Source organism: Agelaius tricolor, unplaced genomic scaffold (genome assembly GCF_023055355.1).
Source record: "Agelaius tricolor isolate 1412-34295 unplaced genomic scaffold, bAgeTri1.0.p SCAF_1, whole genome shotgun sequence".
Taxonomy (NCBI): Eukaryota; Metazoa; Chordata; class Aves; order Passeriformes; family Icteridae; genus Agelaius; species Agelaius tricolor.
In genome coordinates, this window is record NW_027269261.1 from 9,451,140 (window position 1) to 9,469,823 (window position 18,684).

Below are 18,684 nucleotides of genomic sequence, written 5' to 3' on the forward strand. Positions count from 1 at the left end.
TGATGAATCCCACAGGCTGTACCTGGGCCAAGCTGTGACAGTCACTGCTGCCAGGGTGTAAATGTCATCTGCACTCTTTCTTCTCAGATCTAAACCCTTGCATTTTGCTGGTTTAAAACACATGTTCAGAGGAGTCCACTTTGCCAAGTGTTGCAGTTTGCCTCACAGACTTGGCCTGTTTTGTTTATTTACCACTGTGGCATATCTGCAACTTTTCCAGCAGCTGATTTATTTATTTTTTTCTTCTAAATCCTTTATAACAATTATGAACAGCTTGGGGGAAAGAACAAATCATTGCAGGACCTTGATAAAAATACCCTCCTGATACCTTTTATATCAATTTACTCACTTAATGTGCACTGCACCTTGGGTAGTGACATTATTTTCTATCACTATAGTGTATAGTGTCACTAGTAGTGACACTATTTTCTACCACTAAAATTATTTTGTACCACTATTTTTATGATCAAAACTATAATGACTGGTGTCATTTATGCCACAATCTCTTGAACTTAATGTTACCTCCTTTGTGCACCTGATTTTCTTGCAGTTGTCAGAACTGACATCAGGTTCAGTGGCCTGTATTTCCTTGAGGAAAGAGGTCACCTCCTTCATCCTTCTAAAATAGTGAAGCATTTGCTCAGTTCTAGTTCTCTGGAATTTCCCATATACCTTATGAGGTAAGAAGGTCCCCAAGAAATGTTGGTATAAAGTAGAGCATGCTATAAACAAGAGACAAAAATCTCATCCTTGAGGCTTGGACACAATGTTGTAACACTTGGCTTCAGCCAGATCAGGATGGAAATGGATAATATTTATTTCTGTGGACTAGTAATCTGTCCTGGTTTTGAATCTGATGTACTCAGCTTCCTTAAAGGTACGCTCAATTTCTGCAATTCAAGTCCATCTAAAATCTCCCCTGGCAAATTGCTGAGTGGTGCTGGCTTCAGCAGCAGAAGGAGGTGCCTGGATTGCCCAGCACTGCCTGGTTACAATAAATTTCCTGCACTTCCATTAACTCTGCCCCAGCTTGCACACAGCAGCACAACTGACCTGAATTGCAGGATTTTATGAAACCTCCTAAAGCAGGCACTTTTACCTGGTTTTGAGTTTCATTAAGAAAGCTTTGCTCCAGCTTCAATCATTTTTAAGGATACCAGGGCCTCACCTGTTAAAACTGGATAAAATGATCCATCCTTTAGAAGAACAGATCTTTAGGAGATCCAGATCTTTAGGAGAACACCACTGGATGGAGACATCACTAGGAGAAAATCTTTGACAGCAGACATGTTTCTCTAACTTTCCATCAACCCCATTTTAAAGGCTAACCTTTAAAAGTATTTTACCTTATTTTACCACAGAAAAGGAATTGTCTCCTGTTTTGCACTTGTGTATTTTAAGGCTGTGCATACATGGAACCATTTTAATGGGACAGGAGAGTGGCACTGAAGTCACAGAGTGCCTCTGAAGGCAGATAAACAGATAGCAAAAAAGGGAGTTCCCAGGCAGTGAGGAGCAGCAGTCAGTAGATAGAGCACTGAAAAACAGCATGAAGCATGCCCTGCAGTACATGCAGCTCTGTCCAGCTGACATTTCTCCCACAAACACCAGAGAGAAATTTATGCTACTGAAAATTGAGCCTTTGACACTAAAATGATCTGCAATAAAATCCTAAATTGTGAAGGAAAAGGGTACTTAAACATTTATGTCAAATTAGGACAAATCCAGCAAGAGAGAGCTTTTTGGCTAATGATCTGTCTTTAAGAGACTCTCCATAAATTTTCAAAAAACACAGATTCAGCTGCTTTAGCTCATTTTTCTGGTGGGGAGGAAGAAAAGAAAAAATACTTTGCTAGGAGTTAGAGATCCCTCTTGTCTTTTTTTTGTTTTCTTTTTGTTAGGGTACCTCCTATCCGTTTGCTCAGGATATTATTTTCCTTTCATCAAGAAGTATGGTTTTCACAGATACTCTGTTTACATGAGCACAGGGTCAATCTCTGCATTTTCTTCCACCACTACTCACAACAGAAAGAGAAGAAAATTGCATAATCAGGGAAGAGCTTTCACCACTACTTTTAGGGCTGATCCAATATCAGCAATCCTTTTTCAAGAATAACTCCCACTCTCAACACCACTGATGTAGAACTGGTCTTGATTCTTCATTAAACACCCAGAGGGCCAGATATGCTGCAGGAGTGTGTTAGGGTAGAGGAAGCTGAGCTCAGAGAGAAAGAGCTCCTTTGGATCCATAGTTCCTTGCAGTTCTTGTGGACTCTTGGTGTTGGTTGCCCCAGATTAAGCCTCAAATGTACCCACAGGGACAGATTCCTAAGCTGGAGAGGCAGTACCAGGTCCACATCTTCATTTTCACACCTATTTCTTCGAAGATTTATTCAGGAGGTCAAGGTCTTTGGCTGATGCCTTTGTGTGAATCAGGGGTACTCCTGTTCAGTGATTATCCATTGCAATGTCAAATTGAGCAAAAGGTTTGGTGAACAAGAGTTTGTGAGGCATCCAAATGGTTTAGAGAGGGTTGGAGAGCTCCAGGTGTTAGGATTTGCTATAAATAAATTTATGATTTAAAAGGTTCCTTCTAATCCTTATATGGCATTTCAGGACATATCCTCTATCCACTTAAACTTTTTTATTGATATTCCTCAGAACTGGACTGAACAGTGGTGCAATAATTCAACCAGACCACTCTGATTCTTGGCATTCCATACACCACAAATTTGGGAGCACCAGATATGACACTCAGCAAGTGCAATCCAGCAGTGGCCAGGCAGGGATAGCCAGCCTCCCTCTCCAAAATGACAGCAGTGGTGTCCCAACTGCACTTTCCCTCAGGTATGTTATTAGATCAGGAGTAGGAACCACCTGTAACCACTGCCTGGTTCAGCTCATTTTACTGTGATCACACCCCATATCTTCTCTGACCTAATTTGGTGCAAGCTGTCAGCAAAAATGTACTGGCTCTCTCTGGCAGTATTAATTCTGTAAGTCACTCAGATATTATTTCAAAAACATGGAAACCAGTTAAAAAGAACATGTCTTTTGTCTCCATTAATAACAAAGGGTGGAATTTAATGTTATCTTGATGCATTTGCTGCCAGGAGAGTTTCTTCTAAAGTACAAAAGGCCACTGAAAATCAATCAATGTGTTTCATTGACATAGGCCAGAGAACTGTAAGAGGCTTTGCCATGTCCGTAGACACATGGGCAAATGCATCAATTTCTGTCCTTAGCCCATGTCTTGGGCTGCAGCAAACAAGCAGTGCAATTTATACCAGACATTGGAGAATATGGATATTTTCTCTACTACTCAGCTCTGGGAAAGGATAATTATTATAAGTAAAACCAGATGAAAATCCAAGAATATTTTATGATCCACTTTCATTAACCCCCCCACCACCCCCCCCCCCCCCCCCCCCAAAAAAAAAATCTCTATTAGCCTTAGAACAATGGGGCAAAATTCACACTTGGGGTAACATGACTGACATCAGTAGAGCAGTACAATTAATTTGGCCCATGGGATCTACTTGAAATTATAACGTACTGTCACAAGGATGACAGCCAGATTCTGTGGAGAAAATCTTTCTATACAGACTAATTTGGCTTTAAAAAGACAGTGCAGCTGTACAAGCAGCAATCCAGCGGGCTGGATCTTCAAGTGCAACTCTGCTCACATCTGTACAACAAAGTTCAGTTATAACCATATGAGAATTTGGCCAAGTGCCTTTTCCAGACCAAATGGGAGATCAGAATGTAAGTATTATTAGGCACCAAAATGATACTTACATGACATTCATAAAAACAAAGATACTGGGAGGTAGAATTCAAGAATGACCAGGTAGCCAAAGATCTAAGTGAAATGCTGATATCCCTTGCTAATCCTTTCTTATCCTGTCTCCTCTCTCTGCCACCAAATAGTCTCCTGAAGCATGTTAAGCTGCAGGGAGGATCAGAAAAAAAAAAAAAGCAGAAGGCTCTTTGGCTGTTTCTGTCGTCATTTATTTATTTTTAAACAAAAAATTCTTGTCCCTTGCAGTGATGACGTTTTAATGAATCCATCAATCACTGCAAACTCCAAACTAGAATCCTACATAAAAGAGACCTATTTGTAATACGTGACCTAAGCCCATACCTAGCAAAATTAGTTCTCAGGGAGACAATGGAGGTCTTTCACTGCTGTCTCCATGGAATCGTAGATGATTAAGCTGGACAGGGCCTTGTGGGTCCCCAAATCCAGCCCTGCACACCTAGCATCACTTTATCCCTGCCTTGTTCCCCTGAGTGTGTTATCTAATCCTCTGCTGACTGATTGTGACCCACCCTACAACTTCTCTTCCATGGGAAAATTTCCATTGCCTAAGCAAGCTCTTGATTACTCCTCTAGGTCTCCAGTTCCCCTGTATCAATTAATTTTGGGGTGCTTGGATCCAGGCTATCTCCCCTCCCCTCAATTATTTTAAGTCTTTCCAAAATTGCCTTTTATTTTTCCTGGTTTCTCACCCATATGCTGTGTACATCTCAGTGCTGCAGGCTGTGTTTCATCACACCTCTGCCACCACGTTGGGCACATTCATAGTCAAATCTTTGACTTTATTTTGTTGCTGCCATAGGCAGTAAACTTCACTCAGTCATGACTCAAATTTTTGCCTCTCTTTTTACGGCTAGCAGACCCATTATAATGTGCTTTCATCTTATTTGCACCATTTCTCTGAGGTAGATGTTTCAGAGCTCTCACTTGGTGCTTTCTTACCACAGCATTGTTCTTCCTTGCCACTTGTCCTGTGCCTACAAGATCTGAACTTACTTCCTATTGCAGAATGAGAGGACTACATAAGTTGTGAGGTCAAGAAGATTCTCCCTGGCCACTCTTCTCCCCCAGGACTCTTCCCCAAGACATCACTGAGATGCAAATCCATAAGATGATCATGAAATTAAAATCTGACTTAAAGAAGACCCTGAGCTTCTGATCTCTCCACCCTTCACTGATGTTTTGGCTGCTGGTGATTTAACTGTAGGTAGATGAGAAACACATCATGCTGCATCCATGGGCAACTCCAAGGACAATTATTCCTGCTGGCTTCAGAAGTATCAAAGAAAGCAGTTGCTGCTCCCTCGTGGTCATCAGTATCATCCCTGTTTTGAAAGTTGCCATCACCTAAACTCTGTAGCAATTTATGATCTTCTATCTCCTGTCTGCCTGCTGAGGTGCTTTTATCCAGAGCTTGGTGGAGTCAAAGCCAACCAAGGTAATGGAGATTTATTATTGAAATGGCTTAAGCCAAGCCATGTCTGCAGCCTCATGGGATGACTCAACAAGACTCAGACCAGGAGATTGTTACAAATAGTGGTTTCTAAAGCAACTGGACAATCCTGAACTCAGTGAAAAGACAAACCTTTGTCCTTTGGCACTTTCTTTTTCACCACTTGGTAAAGTGTTTCCACCGCCTACATCTCCTGTCAGTACTGTCTAACGTGACTGTGCAGCCATTTCAAAACTTAGGTGGCCTCTTAATTTTTAAAGAACAGATAGAGACTAGAACACTTATATTGTGTACAAAGCTTAGATGTCATGACACATCTAAACTCCTTCTGTGCTCACCATGGATGGCATCACACAGCAAATCTGCAATTTTAAAGTGAATGGCAATTCCAAAACCTTTAAGGAAAAAAAAAAAAAAACCATCTTCATGTATATTCAGAATGAATATTTTGTTGCCAGTATTCCTTTCTTCTTTTGGGGTCCATGGTCCCTTTCTATATTCACCACCAGGATATTCCTTTAGCCATCTGTTAAAACCCAGCATGAAAATCAGACAGGGCTCTTGTGCCTGTTTCTCACTGTTTTACACTTGAAAGCTGGCTTTACTCACTGCAATTTTCAGTCCTGGAAGGCAAGTATCACAAGTAGCCAAATGGAGCCTGCCCTCAGAGGAATCTGCTGTAGCTGCTTGCCTGTCAGCAGCTTCCTTCACAGGGCTAGTTCTGAGGAAATAGAACTTTTTTATTAGCTTATCATTTTCCATTGGGACTGGAAGAGTTTTGTGGAAGAAAATCCCAGAGCATCTGTGATTTAAAGCACCGTCCTCTCTCTGTTGGGGTTGTTCTTCACCTGTTTCCACAGTATCACTTGTCCTGAATAGAAGACAATCCTTAATTCCACCAGTTTTCCTTATTTTCTTTGCCCTTGGTTCACATCTAACATTCCTACTCATGGAAGAACAAGGCATCTCTCTGCTTTTTGGCTCCACATTGTTCCTTCCATGTTCCAAACCACCAAGGAACCTGTCTGCTGCCATGGACACCCCTGTCCATGGACACCACTGCTGTGGTGGGATCTTTTCTCCCTCTTGTGTGAAAATGTCTGTCTTTTATTTCCCCCTTCATTCTCTGCTGTGGAGTCTCAGTCCTGGCTGTCTCCACTGTCCTGTCATTTGGTCTTTGGGGGGTAGTTTCCCTTTCTTTCTTCTTTGCCTCTGAATTGTCTTCCTCCTCTAGCTGAATAAATTTGTTGCTTGGCTTAATCTCTCCCACAGTAGCTAATTTCATCCTCTCTCCTGCTCTTGGCTAGAGTTGTCTCATGGATATCCCTTTCCATCTTTTTGCTCTCAAGGCCACCTTCCTATTGAGGAGTTGAGTGCTAGTGTTGCTTCTGCTCTCTCCTCAGGATGTTCCTCAATCACATCTTTGAATTTCTGTCTGAATTTCAAGTTATGTCCACTTGTCTTTTTTGCACTGGCATTATTTTGTCCATGAGTGTGGTCAAATTATGTTCTATATTTATATACCTTCCATCTTGTGCCCTGATGTGAAACTGGGAGATTCTGCAACCATCCATCATCCTATGAACCCTTTCCTCTTTTGTCCCTTTCATATTATTCTTCAGAAGAGCATAACTGAATTAGGTACCAAAATTCCATGGATTCTTGCTAGGTGCACTGGTTCATAATACATGTTAGAGAAACAGAAGACTATCACAAGCTGTTAGACAATAAAAATCCCTGCAACATAATCTGTTGTGGTTGGACATTTTATTAAAATCCTGGATAGTCATTTACAAAAAAAATAGCTGACATGCAGGGTTTGGATTTAATCTTCACATTTCCACTGAAACTGTGGCATTGTTTGAACACAACAGCTTCGGGATCCTGGCAAAAAAAGAGTAAAACTGTCCGAGCTGTTCCACTCTGGTTTGAATTATCCCTCTTTTTATTTATTTGTTTCTAGCTTTGAAGTCTGTGTACTTTAAAAATCAATGAACATTATATTAACAAGCAGACACTAATTACATTTTAACAAACTGGAAAGGCTTGGCTACAAATCTTTGAAAAGATAGATTCACATTTTAAAAAGCTTTCTGATCCAACTGGCATCGTTGTCGTAAGACACTGACAAAGCCTGCACAGAATGGAAATGTTAAAGGAATCTGTTTACCAGAATTTTTTTTCCTATGATTTATAATTAGTCTTCATCATTGTACTGTTTCATACTCTAGATCTCGTAAACAGAGTACTTGTGACTTTTACAGGATTAATGGAGACATTCTGAGATGTAGAAATTAAAAGATCACTCAGATAATAGCAACATTTCACTCTTGTAGCTCTTCTCATCAGTTCAACTTATTGTTTTACAAACAAATTAGGATTGCTATCAGAGTCCTATAGAGGGATAGAAATGAGGCAAGGAACACTAATGTTTCTCATCTGCAATTGCTTAGCAGAACAGAGGCAGATCAGAACTGGGTCTCTTGTATGCAGTTTAGAGCTCTAATTCTTAGGTTACAGTGGTTCATTGAGCAGATTGTAAAATATGGGTAATGGAGTATGCAGTGGGAGTCAGAGAGTTTGTATCAGGATGTTCAGCACATCAGGAATTGCCAAAAGTGTAAATAGATGGTCCTGGAACAATAAAAAACATCATGCCTCTTCTGGCCACTCTGAGAGTAGCTGTGTCCTTGATGTGAGGGTCGCTGGAAAAGCAGCTCCCACATGAAAGTAGAATTCCCAGCAATGCACAGAACAGGTTCTGCACAGATGTCCTGGGGTGACTTTATGATGCTTGTATGCCCAATTGTCTGTTCTGTTTATGCTGGATAATAAGTTTTGCACCTTTAAGACTGGTTCCAAGAGCGAAGTGGGGAGAGAAGAAGCACAGAGTTTGTTATCAGAACCTGCACTTGCTCCCTGTACACAACTGGACCCAGTCCAAGTCTCCAGGTCTACCACATCTCTCCAGATCCTGTAATGGCACTACACTTAGGCTTTTCATTTGGTTAGCACGTGATATAAGTGCATTTATCTTTGGTTCCTTATGCCACTTGTCAGTGACATACTACATATGTGGAAACACACTCCCCTCTTTAGTAAGTGCTGAGCAACCAGCCTAACTCAGACCCTGGACTCTTGTTCCAATGGTGCTGAACTATGATTTTGTGTGGTTTTGGGACCAGCTTGACAAGCCTGAAGCTCTGCCTCTGAAATGGATAAAGTGAGTCCTCATTATCTTGTGACTGATCTGCAGGGAGCACAAACCACCACTGGATGTGTGAGTGAATGAAGGAAACACCTAGATGCTGCTTTTGAAGGCATCTACTGTTCAGCTTCCAATCATGGCATGAAATCTGCCATTTCTCAGCTGGTCGTATGGTTTCTTTAAAATTTGGTCCTGATCTATGTTTTATATTGAAGAGCAGTTAAACCTCATGCACAAATACAAAGCAGTTCATATGTAAGAGAATCTCTATGGATTTCAAAGTACATAAACACCTTTAGTATAGACTGCTTTTCTTACATCACTACTTTGTTCCCTGTCACAGCAGGACAGGGAAATATGCAACACACCTTCAACCAAACATTTTGCTAAAAAAAAAAAGAAAAGAAAACCCAGCTGAAATCCTACCTTAAATAGATCCACTTCATATCTTGGTCCCCTGTGAAGAGCAGCAGCTGTGAAACAGTCCAGAGACACCAGTGTTCAAACCCCTCTGAAACAAATGCAGGCAGCTCACCTCACACTGGCAGGTTCCTCTCACAATTGTACTATTTTTAAATAGTACTAGTTGTAAATTGTACTAGTAATTAATTGTACTAGTTTTCAACCAACAGTACTGACTTCAAAGCAAGACAACCTGATCTACACTTGTATAAATGACAGAACAAGCCCATTCTTGGTTCAACAGCTTTGAAGTAGTTCAGATTTGGTTCATCATAGGAATTTATCACCATCATGTTGAATTTATCAAGAAAAGAAAAACAAACAACTTTTTTACTTGAAAAGGCAAGATTAAGTTGGGAAGAGCTGATGAGAATACCAGGAAAAGCAGGCAGTGAGGCTATGCCCAGAAAGCCAACTGTTGCACTCAGGTCCACTGCAGCTGCCTGATTCCCCCAACAGAGAACAGCAGAATGGAGAGAACAATAGAAAAAGACAGAACCACCTTGACAAGTTTGATAAGCTCAGGCAATGAAGACTTTCTAAAAGATGAGGAAGGATAAAGGTGCAGGAAAGGGCAAACAATTCAGTTTCTCTGTCAAACAGAAACTCTAGCTATGTGATATTTTCCCATATCATAAAGGTCAATCAAGACTTTACATAGGATAACAGGATGCAGCTTGCCCACAAAAAGTTGGTGTAGTTATACTTCATGTATCCACTGAATGAAAATATGACAACTTGAGTATTTTTTAAATTTATGGAAGGCAGCTCTTCAAATCCTTCTGAAGCAATTAGAGAGAACTATGTTTTCCAAGAACACGTGTGCCTGAAGAGGGAGCACATTCTAGGAAATACGTGATCCTGTGCTAGAGGTGCAAATTCCCTTATGGGTACTCCATCAGATTTTTTCAGACACCAGCTAAAATAGAGTCTTCAAATGCTGATCAACTCTAAATCTATAAAAATTGAAGTAAGCCAGGAAAAACTCCACACTGTTAGAAAAGCAAGTGCCAGACTATAAACTTCATGGGGAAAATCTAGAAGACTAAAGTGATTTCTTTAAGTTCCTGGGAGTTTTATTATTGCACCAGTGGAGCAGAGATTTCTCCCTAACTGTTCCCCAAGGCCAGGGGTAGTCAGTCTGTACTTTCTCTAGTGTATAAGGGATGGAAGAAATCAGAAGAGAGCACATAATAAATCAACTGACAGTCTCTAAAAAATAGCTGTCCTGTCTCCTTAATATGAGTGAGAGTAATGTTCTGAGGGCAGGAAGAATTCGGCTTTAGACTGAAAACATTCCCCTATTGGGGTACAGAAAGTGATCACTCTGTAGTTTAATCAGTCTCAGGCCTCTCTTTGAGGGAAACAGTGTGTTGCCTGCAACAGTACATGTAATAATGTTTGCTGAAATATAAACTGTGGCTGTATACCCCAAAATGGAAGGTCAGAAGTCAACTGAGGATCTGGCCGCAGAAGTTCAGCAATAGAGATCCAAAAGCAATATGTCAAATCCAGTACTTTTCCTCAAGGAACAGGTTGCAGAAATTTCTCCACCCATCCTTTCACAGTAAGTGCCCTCACCCTGTAACAAAGCTGTGCACCACAAACTGCCAGAGTACTCAGAGATGAAGTTTCCTAATTTTGCCTTGTCCTGTGCTCTAGTATTTAAATATATTTATACAGTGAGTTTGCTCTTATCCACAAACACAGCTCCCCTGAACCTCTGCAATGCTTTTCCAGTCCATCTACCAGAGTGAAGAATCACATGACACACACTTAGTCCTCCCCCAGCCCTTGATAAATATTTCCCAAAGCCGACATTTGGGATTATGGAATGTGTTGTAATCAATTCTTAAAGTTATAGCACCACTGGATTTTTATTAACTTGCACAACAACAACAACAAAAATCCAACAAAAAATGGTCCCTCATAATCAGTCAGCCTTGTTATATCCTGAAAGCTGCTTTAACAAGCAGGGAGTAATATAGTGTAATTGGTACTCCACAATTTAATTGTTCTCTTCTTAAATCTAATATTGCAGCTGTGGGTTAAGTTTACACCACAGCTTTCAAGAGAACATGAAAGTGTGGTACATCTGTGCAACAGAAAGCTAAACATCCCTCATCTGATGTGTTTACAATGACATTTGATAGCGTGGAATTGTTTGGAGTTCATTCTTAAAGCTGCAGAACTGCTGTTCAACGCTGGGGAAAAAAAAATAAGAAAAAGCCTGCAATCTCCTTCCAGCACCAGCCCACACAGCCCTGATGCTTGTGGCTGCTGGCATTGCAGGGAAGCTGCTGGCATTGCAGGGAAGCTGCTGGCTGGAACAATTCCTTCAGGTAGCCTTGAGCATTTGTCACTTGGGCAGTGGACAAGGGGACAAGGGCATCTTCCTCTTCAGGAGATACAATAATTATTAAAAAAAAAAGACTCAAACCCCCTCCCCCCCAAAAAAAAAACCCCAACCCTGGACAGAACAACCCCTGACATGCATAAAACAGACAAAAAATTTTCAAGAAATGTTATTTCATGGATGACTGTAGCATGTATAGAAATGGTGGAGTTTTCTGTTTAGCAGGTGGCAGAACTGCTAATGGTATCCTGAACTTCACATTCTGCATTACTAACAGCTTCAGCATTATGTACTTGTTAGTCAATTTATGAGGCCCATAAGTAGTTCAAGAAACTTAGGAATGAGCCCATAAATGTCATCTGCAGTTTGTGAACTGCAAGTATCTGACTGTTTTGATCAAGGTTTTTATGGGAAAGTTAAATGTTTATTAAAATTATTTACTACTGCCCCACAAAAAGGGAGCAAGCCTGCTGAAGAACTTAGGTAGTGATAAGATGTGATAGGTTGTAGGTCAAATGAGTTGGCAGAAAAGCATTTCTGTTTATGTTTAAGTCCAAATTTTTATACAATTCAAAGTTTAGAGTGCATTTAGGTGACCGAGAAAAGGTCTGTGGAGAGGAGGAATTTTCCCTTTCCCATAACCTGCTGTCAGAAATACATGATCTCATCAGGCTGCTTTTCTTGTTCTCAGCATTAGCCTTTTTCTAACACTTTCTGTCCTTGGAGAAATGAATAATAGTGCAACTTAGTTAAAGAAATCACTTTCTGCTCATTCCTTTGTAGCAGTCCACACCAGCATCTCGATTTATGCTCTTTAACAGATCAGTCTCACTGATGAAGCTCAGCTATATTACACTGGAATCTATTAACTTTTTAAACTTTATTATTTCAGTCACAATTAAGACTATCTGAAGCCTCTTCATAAAAAAGGGCCATATCAAAAGCTGTACGTTACCAACTGGATCAATGGATGCATTCATTCTGCATCAAAAATACCTTAAGAAGGACAGATCTCCTGGGGAGGCAAATCTGTATCAATATTTCAGTCTCTTGAATACAGAAGTTTGATACAACGTGATGCAACACCTGAGCTTCCCCTCCTTTCAATTAACTGAGAAATAAAAATTGTCCTTAGAAGGGAAGAAATGCATTTGTATTGTTTCGTTTTCAGGTTTTCCGCCCTTTCATAGCATCATAATGTTCTTTTCATGGGTGGAAAACTTAATCTTCAAGTTCAAGCCTAGATTCTTCATACAGTTCAGGATGAGATGACTTGGAATACCGGGAATATTTCAGATGTAGAAAATCACCCAATTCATCCAGAGCATTCAAAACCTGTAAGACCATGATACTTTGTCAATTCTATTGGAAAAGAAATGAACTTCTACTAACTTTTACTTTACTGCAGAACAAGAAGATAATTAAAAAAAAATCAATTAAAGTTTAAAGGACAAATGGGCAAATTTTGCATTCAGTCAACAACAGTGAACATCAGTGCAGTTGTAGATGTACAACAGCATCTATGAGAAAGGAATTTACTCCTTCAGTAGGTTATGGTTTATTAGTAAGTACATTAATTGAGCACAGATGAAAAAAAATTACTTTTTCCAAAAGCACAGAGAGATAACAACCAAGATAAAAAGTTATCTTTGCATGTGCAACAGAAATGTGTGAGGCTATACTTCAATATTCCTCTATAGCTCCCAAAGACTGGGGTTGCCAATGCATTTTCTTAGGTAGTACTCAGCTCACAGTGCTGAGCAGAGTCAGCATAAATAGTCTGAATAGTTTAAGATCATTTTAGTGAATGTCATTATTTTCTATATCACAGGGACAAATTTTTCTTCATTAGTATTGTAATGCAATTTGCTGAGCCGTGTCCCCAGCTCTCAGTGGATTCAAAAAGTAGCTGAGGAACTCTGTACCGTGGGGAAGCAGCTCAGTGTTTTGCAGCATCTGACCCCCATTCAAGAGCAGCCAACTTTTTGGCATCAAAGAAGGAAACAGCAACTTTGATTTTAAGCCTGTTTCTGTTAAGCCACTAAAACAAGCTCATAAACAAAAAGTAATTTAGAACAAAAAGAAGTAATTTAGTAATGGTTTATGCAGAAAGATAGCTTCCAGGTCATTAAGGAAGTTATTCTTGGGAACTTGCCCTTGCATAGATCTTTTCTCTTTAGTTGCAGGCTGAGATACAAAAGGGAAATGTTTTCATTGTGCTTGTTACCTGTTGTTACCCTGGGTTTAGGCACAGTCACAAAGTCTTTTGTCCTAAAAGCTTTCTTTCTGCAAGTAATTAAAGTCAGGGCATTTCCATTCCCCCATGCTGTAAGAGAGCCACAAGTACTGTGGCAAAAGCACAGAATGTTCAGTGATGGCTGAGGAGTGCCAAACGTTCCCTGGAAGCAGCAAGGTGCAGGTAGCAAGAAGTGAATGCACCATGATGGCCCAAAAATGAGGTGGGCTTGACATTTGGGGGTGGGGAGAAAGGAAAAAAATCAAAGCAGCAACCTCAAGAGATAAATCTTCAGATCAACTTCATTGCCTGTTACATAAACCAAAATCCTCACAGTCAAACAGCAAAAGCTGGTAAGGACCAACACAAGAACATAGCTATGCTCTGTTCTACAAAATACTACCTTGGTATTATACCTTGTTAATAACTACTGAACCTTTAAAAGCAACAGGAATTTTACACTGCACACATGCAAAGCATGTTTTTGATGTTTTAAAGCTACCTACACTGGTATGGGAGCTGCTCAGCAGGGCAGGGCTCCAGTCCCCACATCCACGTGTATCTCAGGATGCAAAAGGAGATTCAGGAGCTCTCTGCAGACCCCAGTGCTTGGCTGCATGAACCAGTGGCACATTTAACTCAAATGCATTTCCATGTTCAAGGATTTTTTGCTTTGACCATCAACACTTGTGCAAAGAGAGGAAAAGCAAAGCCTGAAATTTATTGTTAAGCCTCTTTGTTTCATGCCTCTAAGTTGGCTTATTCTGAGAATGAAAGTATCTCAAGCCAGGCCAAAAACACCTTCGTCAAAAAAAGGAAATGAAAAGTTTCAAAGAGTTTATTTTAAACATATTTCCATGTTGGAACAGAGGTTTATGATGGAAGTCTCAACACAGTCTTAATGATATTTCTGATATCAGAGAAAGATACAGAACTGAAACTTTCCAGACAGCACCAATTAAACTTGATGAGGTTCAAACAGTTCCAAAACTGTTTGCAATTTCCACCTGTACCCCCAAGGCTGTCCCATATACTTCTGCAGTTCAAGAAACAGATGGAAATATGGAATGGAACTATGGGTATGGAAAACTTGATTTTCAATTATTTCCATATAGTTTCAGGTTTCCTACTCTGATAGTTTTGACATAGCATTTAACTTTTGTCTTGCTGTGCTTTTCATGTAGGTTTTTATTAGTGATGACAGATTTGGTCACTACTAGAAATAGAAGAACATAAGAAGTTAACTGTCTCATAACTTACTTCAGAAAGTAAAATGTATAAGGCTCAAATGCCTTTAAAGATCAAGTGCCAAGGCCACGAAACAAACGTAAAAATGAATTATTGAGATTCAAAGTAACAGAGGCAGAGCTTCTCCTGGTCTCCTTGGCACCTGAAGTTGATTTGGGCAGGACATGTGCTGCACTCACCGTGTCCAACATCTCCCGTGTATGTGCAGCTGACACACAAAAGCGAGCCCTGGACTCTGTGATGGGAGTAGCTGGAAACCCAACCACGACCACCCCGATGTTCTTTTCTAACATGCGTCTTGCAAAAGCCCTAAGGAGAGAAAAAGCAGAAGGAGAAAAATCAAAAATAAATTATCCCAAATAAAATGAACACAGACAAAAAACATTCACATATAATGCAACATTAGGTAAAATCCTGTTTTCAATTGATTGAATATTCCCACTGATTTCTGTAAAAGCCAGAAATTTACCAGCAGGACTGAGATTCTTTGCTGCTTAGCAGCTCATGAAGCCAAGTGGGTGTGGATTACTAGAAATGTGATGGCACAGAGGGCTCTGCAGGTAGACATGATTCATTTATGTCAATGAAAGTCTCTGAGTACAAGTCAAACCATGTGGGCATTCACAGTCCATAAGGATGGAAGAGGTTGGGTTTGTGGAAGGTATAAATTCTTGGCTCCTGAACACCAGTAGGAATAAACCAATCTGTGTGATTGTTTATTTGCTCTTACAACTCATCTGCTAGTTCGGAAGGCTTCTGTAGCATGATAAGACCTATAGCCCACAGCCACCCTAAACTACCTACAAATACTTCCTACAGCTCAACACTTCCATTATGCTACTTCTGACTTCTGGTCTCTGTGTCCAAGTCAGTGCACAAGTGGTGCTTGAGATGAACTGAATGATAAAACATGTAAAGAGCATTCAAAGATCAGATGGGGAAAAAAAAGCATCCTTCTGAACCAGTTCATACATCAAAGGCAATGAGTCTCCTTTAATAATTACAAAGTCAAAATAAAAAAAATTCAAATTCAAAATGTTATCAAAAGTATTATTCCAGACCATGTTAAAAAAGGAAAAGAGAAAAATTTTAAAATTCTGACATCTGGAACAACTCAAAATTAAACCTAGGAGCAAAAGGAAAACAGAACTAAATGACAGATTCAAACTACAGTGTATGTTTCCCCTGGGAAGCACCTACCACAGAGAACATCATCTTCTGCAGTGTGTACCAAATAACCCACAAAATTCAATAGTGTTTATTTTGCCAGCAAGGTTCTTTCAGTACTTACCCTATCTTACCAGGCATATAAAGGAGCAAGGGAACAACAGGAGAATCATCATTGCCATAAATGATGAAGCCCATTTCATGCAGTTTTCGTCTGAAGTACCTTGTGTTTTTCTCCAGCTGACGTACTCTTTGGAGCCCTGAAATGAGCCAGTCAGGAGAAAAGTCAGTGCAAAGATCATAACTGGAGTCTAGTCACAGGTAAGAATCAGGGCTGGGGGATAACAGTTTGGCTGAAATGTGAATGTTGCTATTTGATTGAGAAGAAAAACATGGAATGAGCTAAATGCAGCTGCATTGATTATTATGGCATTGTAGGATGGATGGCTGATACTCCTGTACTTGTGAGGTGCCTTCCCATGGACAGAAACAGTCCCTGTCTGGGGACAGACATGTGGACAATTCCCTGGACTTTGTTGTGCTAATGCAGCCTGCTAGATGACACACACCTACAGAGAAGTAGTGCAGACAGGACATGGAAATAGAGTATTTTCTTTCTCAGCATAACTGACTATTATCTCTGCATTGTCCCTGGCCTCATTTAGCCATGGCTCCAAAGATGGGACCCCAGCAAGACTGACAGAAGAGTTGAAAACAATTATTTTTAATAAAGGAAAAAGACAAAAAACAGCAAAGAAAAATGAGCTTGAAAAGGCATTTCAGCCATTTCTTTTGCAGTGCCACAAAGGAGGTGGTTTCTGACAAGTGCAATTGCTTCCCAACCCATTGCATAAAGAGGCAAGAAACATTACTGTAGTAGGAGAAATGTCCTTCCACCATTCCACCTGCATTATCTCTAATCAGTGAGCTGATCTGTGTGCTGCTTTTGCACTGCTGTGAGGTGCTGACAGGCATGGTGCCACCTCCTCCATACCCACATGCCTGCCCAGTGCCAGCTCAAGTTCACACAGCCAAATCGAGCCAGGTCTGCATCTGCCTGACCTTGCCAGGAACAAAACTGCCAAGGCACCCTTAAGCAGATGGAGTCTCCAAACCTAATCACTGTTCAGTAGCTTGTGTCTGCCCAGCAGAGGTGGTGAGAATGTGTGGTAAGACTGGGAGTTAGAAGGACACAGTTACACTCTCAACTTTCATTTTCCTGCTGTTCATCAGCCCATAGTTTCAATTTCACTTACATTATATCACCAGACATGAACACTGAAACCTCCAGTGCAACTCATTTCCTCTTTTCCCTTTGCCTTTGCACGGATATTATGTTTTCACTCTCCATTTATGTTTTCATTTTACTTTACATTTTGTTGGCTTCATTCTTCATTTACCGCTTTCTGCTGTCACCGTTCTCTGACTGGATGCCAGCTTCCTAATTCCCCATCTTGCTCTGAGTAATCACAGTGGCCAGTAAGGCACTTGTAGCAGCTACATGCTACCTTTGGTAGATTTGTCCTCAGACCACATTCTGCCCCCAACATCTGCTCTGGCTTTTCTTCCTTTTCCCTCTTGCCTGAAGTGGGGCATCAGCACACTTACACGAACCTCTTCTACATTAATATTTCTGAACATGTGTAGGGTTGAACAAGATCTACTACTTCATTTGTTCTGTATCCTCCAGAGTCAAGGTCCTGCCAGTGTTCTGGCTGGGAAATTTATAGGGAAACTGGGACTTGCTTCACAGTGTTCGGTGTTTTGCTTGAACAAATTAAGAGATCTCATAAAAACAGTGCATTTGTAACTTTATGCACAAAACTGCCCACGCAGACAACCTGTTACTGACAATCTCAGTCATTCAGTTTAAAGCACTCAGTGGAAGAGATCTGCTGGGTTAGAAAAGGCCACAAATAGTTTAACTATCTCTCTCATGCTGCTAAAGCAAAAACAGCTGTGCCAGAGCAAGGACAACAAATGAAACACAAAAGCATCCTACTACAAAGCTTTCCAGTCACTAATAAAAACAATAGTCTGTGGTATTTCCAAAAATATTTTTGGTGTAGTAGATCTCAAAGAAACAGGAGGAAGTATTGAGGAGGAGGAGGAGGAGGAGAAGGGACGGGGAGATGATGGTAAGGACAGGGAGTTAGAGAACTACAGAATAACGTGGTTGAAGTCTAAAGAGAGAATTTTTCCCTTGTAAGAAATTGTAAAGACGTTATTAGCACCTCCTCAATGTCCAAGCTATGAGGAGGAGGGTGGGGGAGTAACCTGAACTCAGTGCTCAAAGCCACTGCTGTTTCTTGCTATCTTAGCAGCCCCTGAGCGAGTTTCCAAACTCTCAGTTGGAAAGCATTTGAAACTACTAGATTTTCAATTAGGGAAAGCTTTTCATAAATGCAGATGTTCTTGGCGAGTGCAGCTTAAGCCTTGCTGCCTTCTCCTTTCTATTCATGTGTTTACCACAGAGCTGGAAACACAGTGTGAGCCACGCAGGATTCCAGGCTGTGCTGTTCGCTATTTATCAAACCATATGCGCCGGACCCAGAGTTGAACAGTTTTGTCTCCACTTATTTTTGGTGTTGGAAATTTAGACTCCAGCTAAGGAAACTTTAGAGCTGGAGGTTCAGGCAGCCCCCCAAAAGTCAAACACCTCTTCCTTTTCTAATCTTCCTTTCCTGGTTCTATATCCTCAAACAGTCTGTGATGCGAGATCCCCCCTTTCAAG

At 40.6% G+C, this 18,684-nt stretch overlaps 1 protein-coding gene across 7 annotated transcripts in view; it reads right to left on the minus strand.

The window, feature by feature from the left end:
* Window positions 1-7,030: 7,030 nt before the first annotated feature.
* SPTLC3 (serine palmitoyltransferase long chain base subunit 3) overlaps window positions 7,031-18,684 on the minus strand; it is a 151,669-nt gene continuing 140,015 nt past the window's right edge. For 6 of the 7 annotated variants that reach the window (XM_071422386.1, XM_071422376.1, XM_071422355.1 and 3 more), the window contains 3 exons: window positions 16,075-16,210; window positions 14,963-15,092; window positions 11,834-12,634 (listed from right to left, as the gene is read on the minus strand). In XM_071422386.1, the coding sequence (XP_071278487.1) occupies window positions 12,521-12,634; window positions 14,963-15,092; window positions 16,075-16,210 (380 nt within the window). In that variant the 3' untranslated portion in view covers window positions 11,834-12,520. Of the gene's footprint in view, window positions 8,993-11,833; window positions 12,635-14,962; window positions 15,093-16,074; window positions 16,211-18,684 lie in introns of those variants that run through there. The other variant, XR_011678496.1, reaches the window with a different exon arrangement.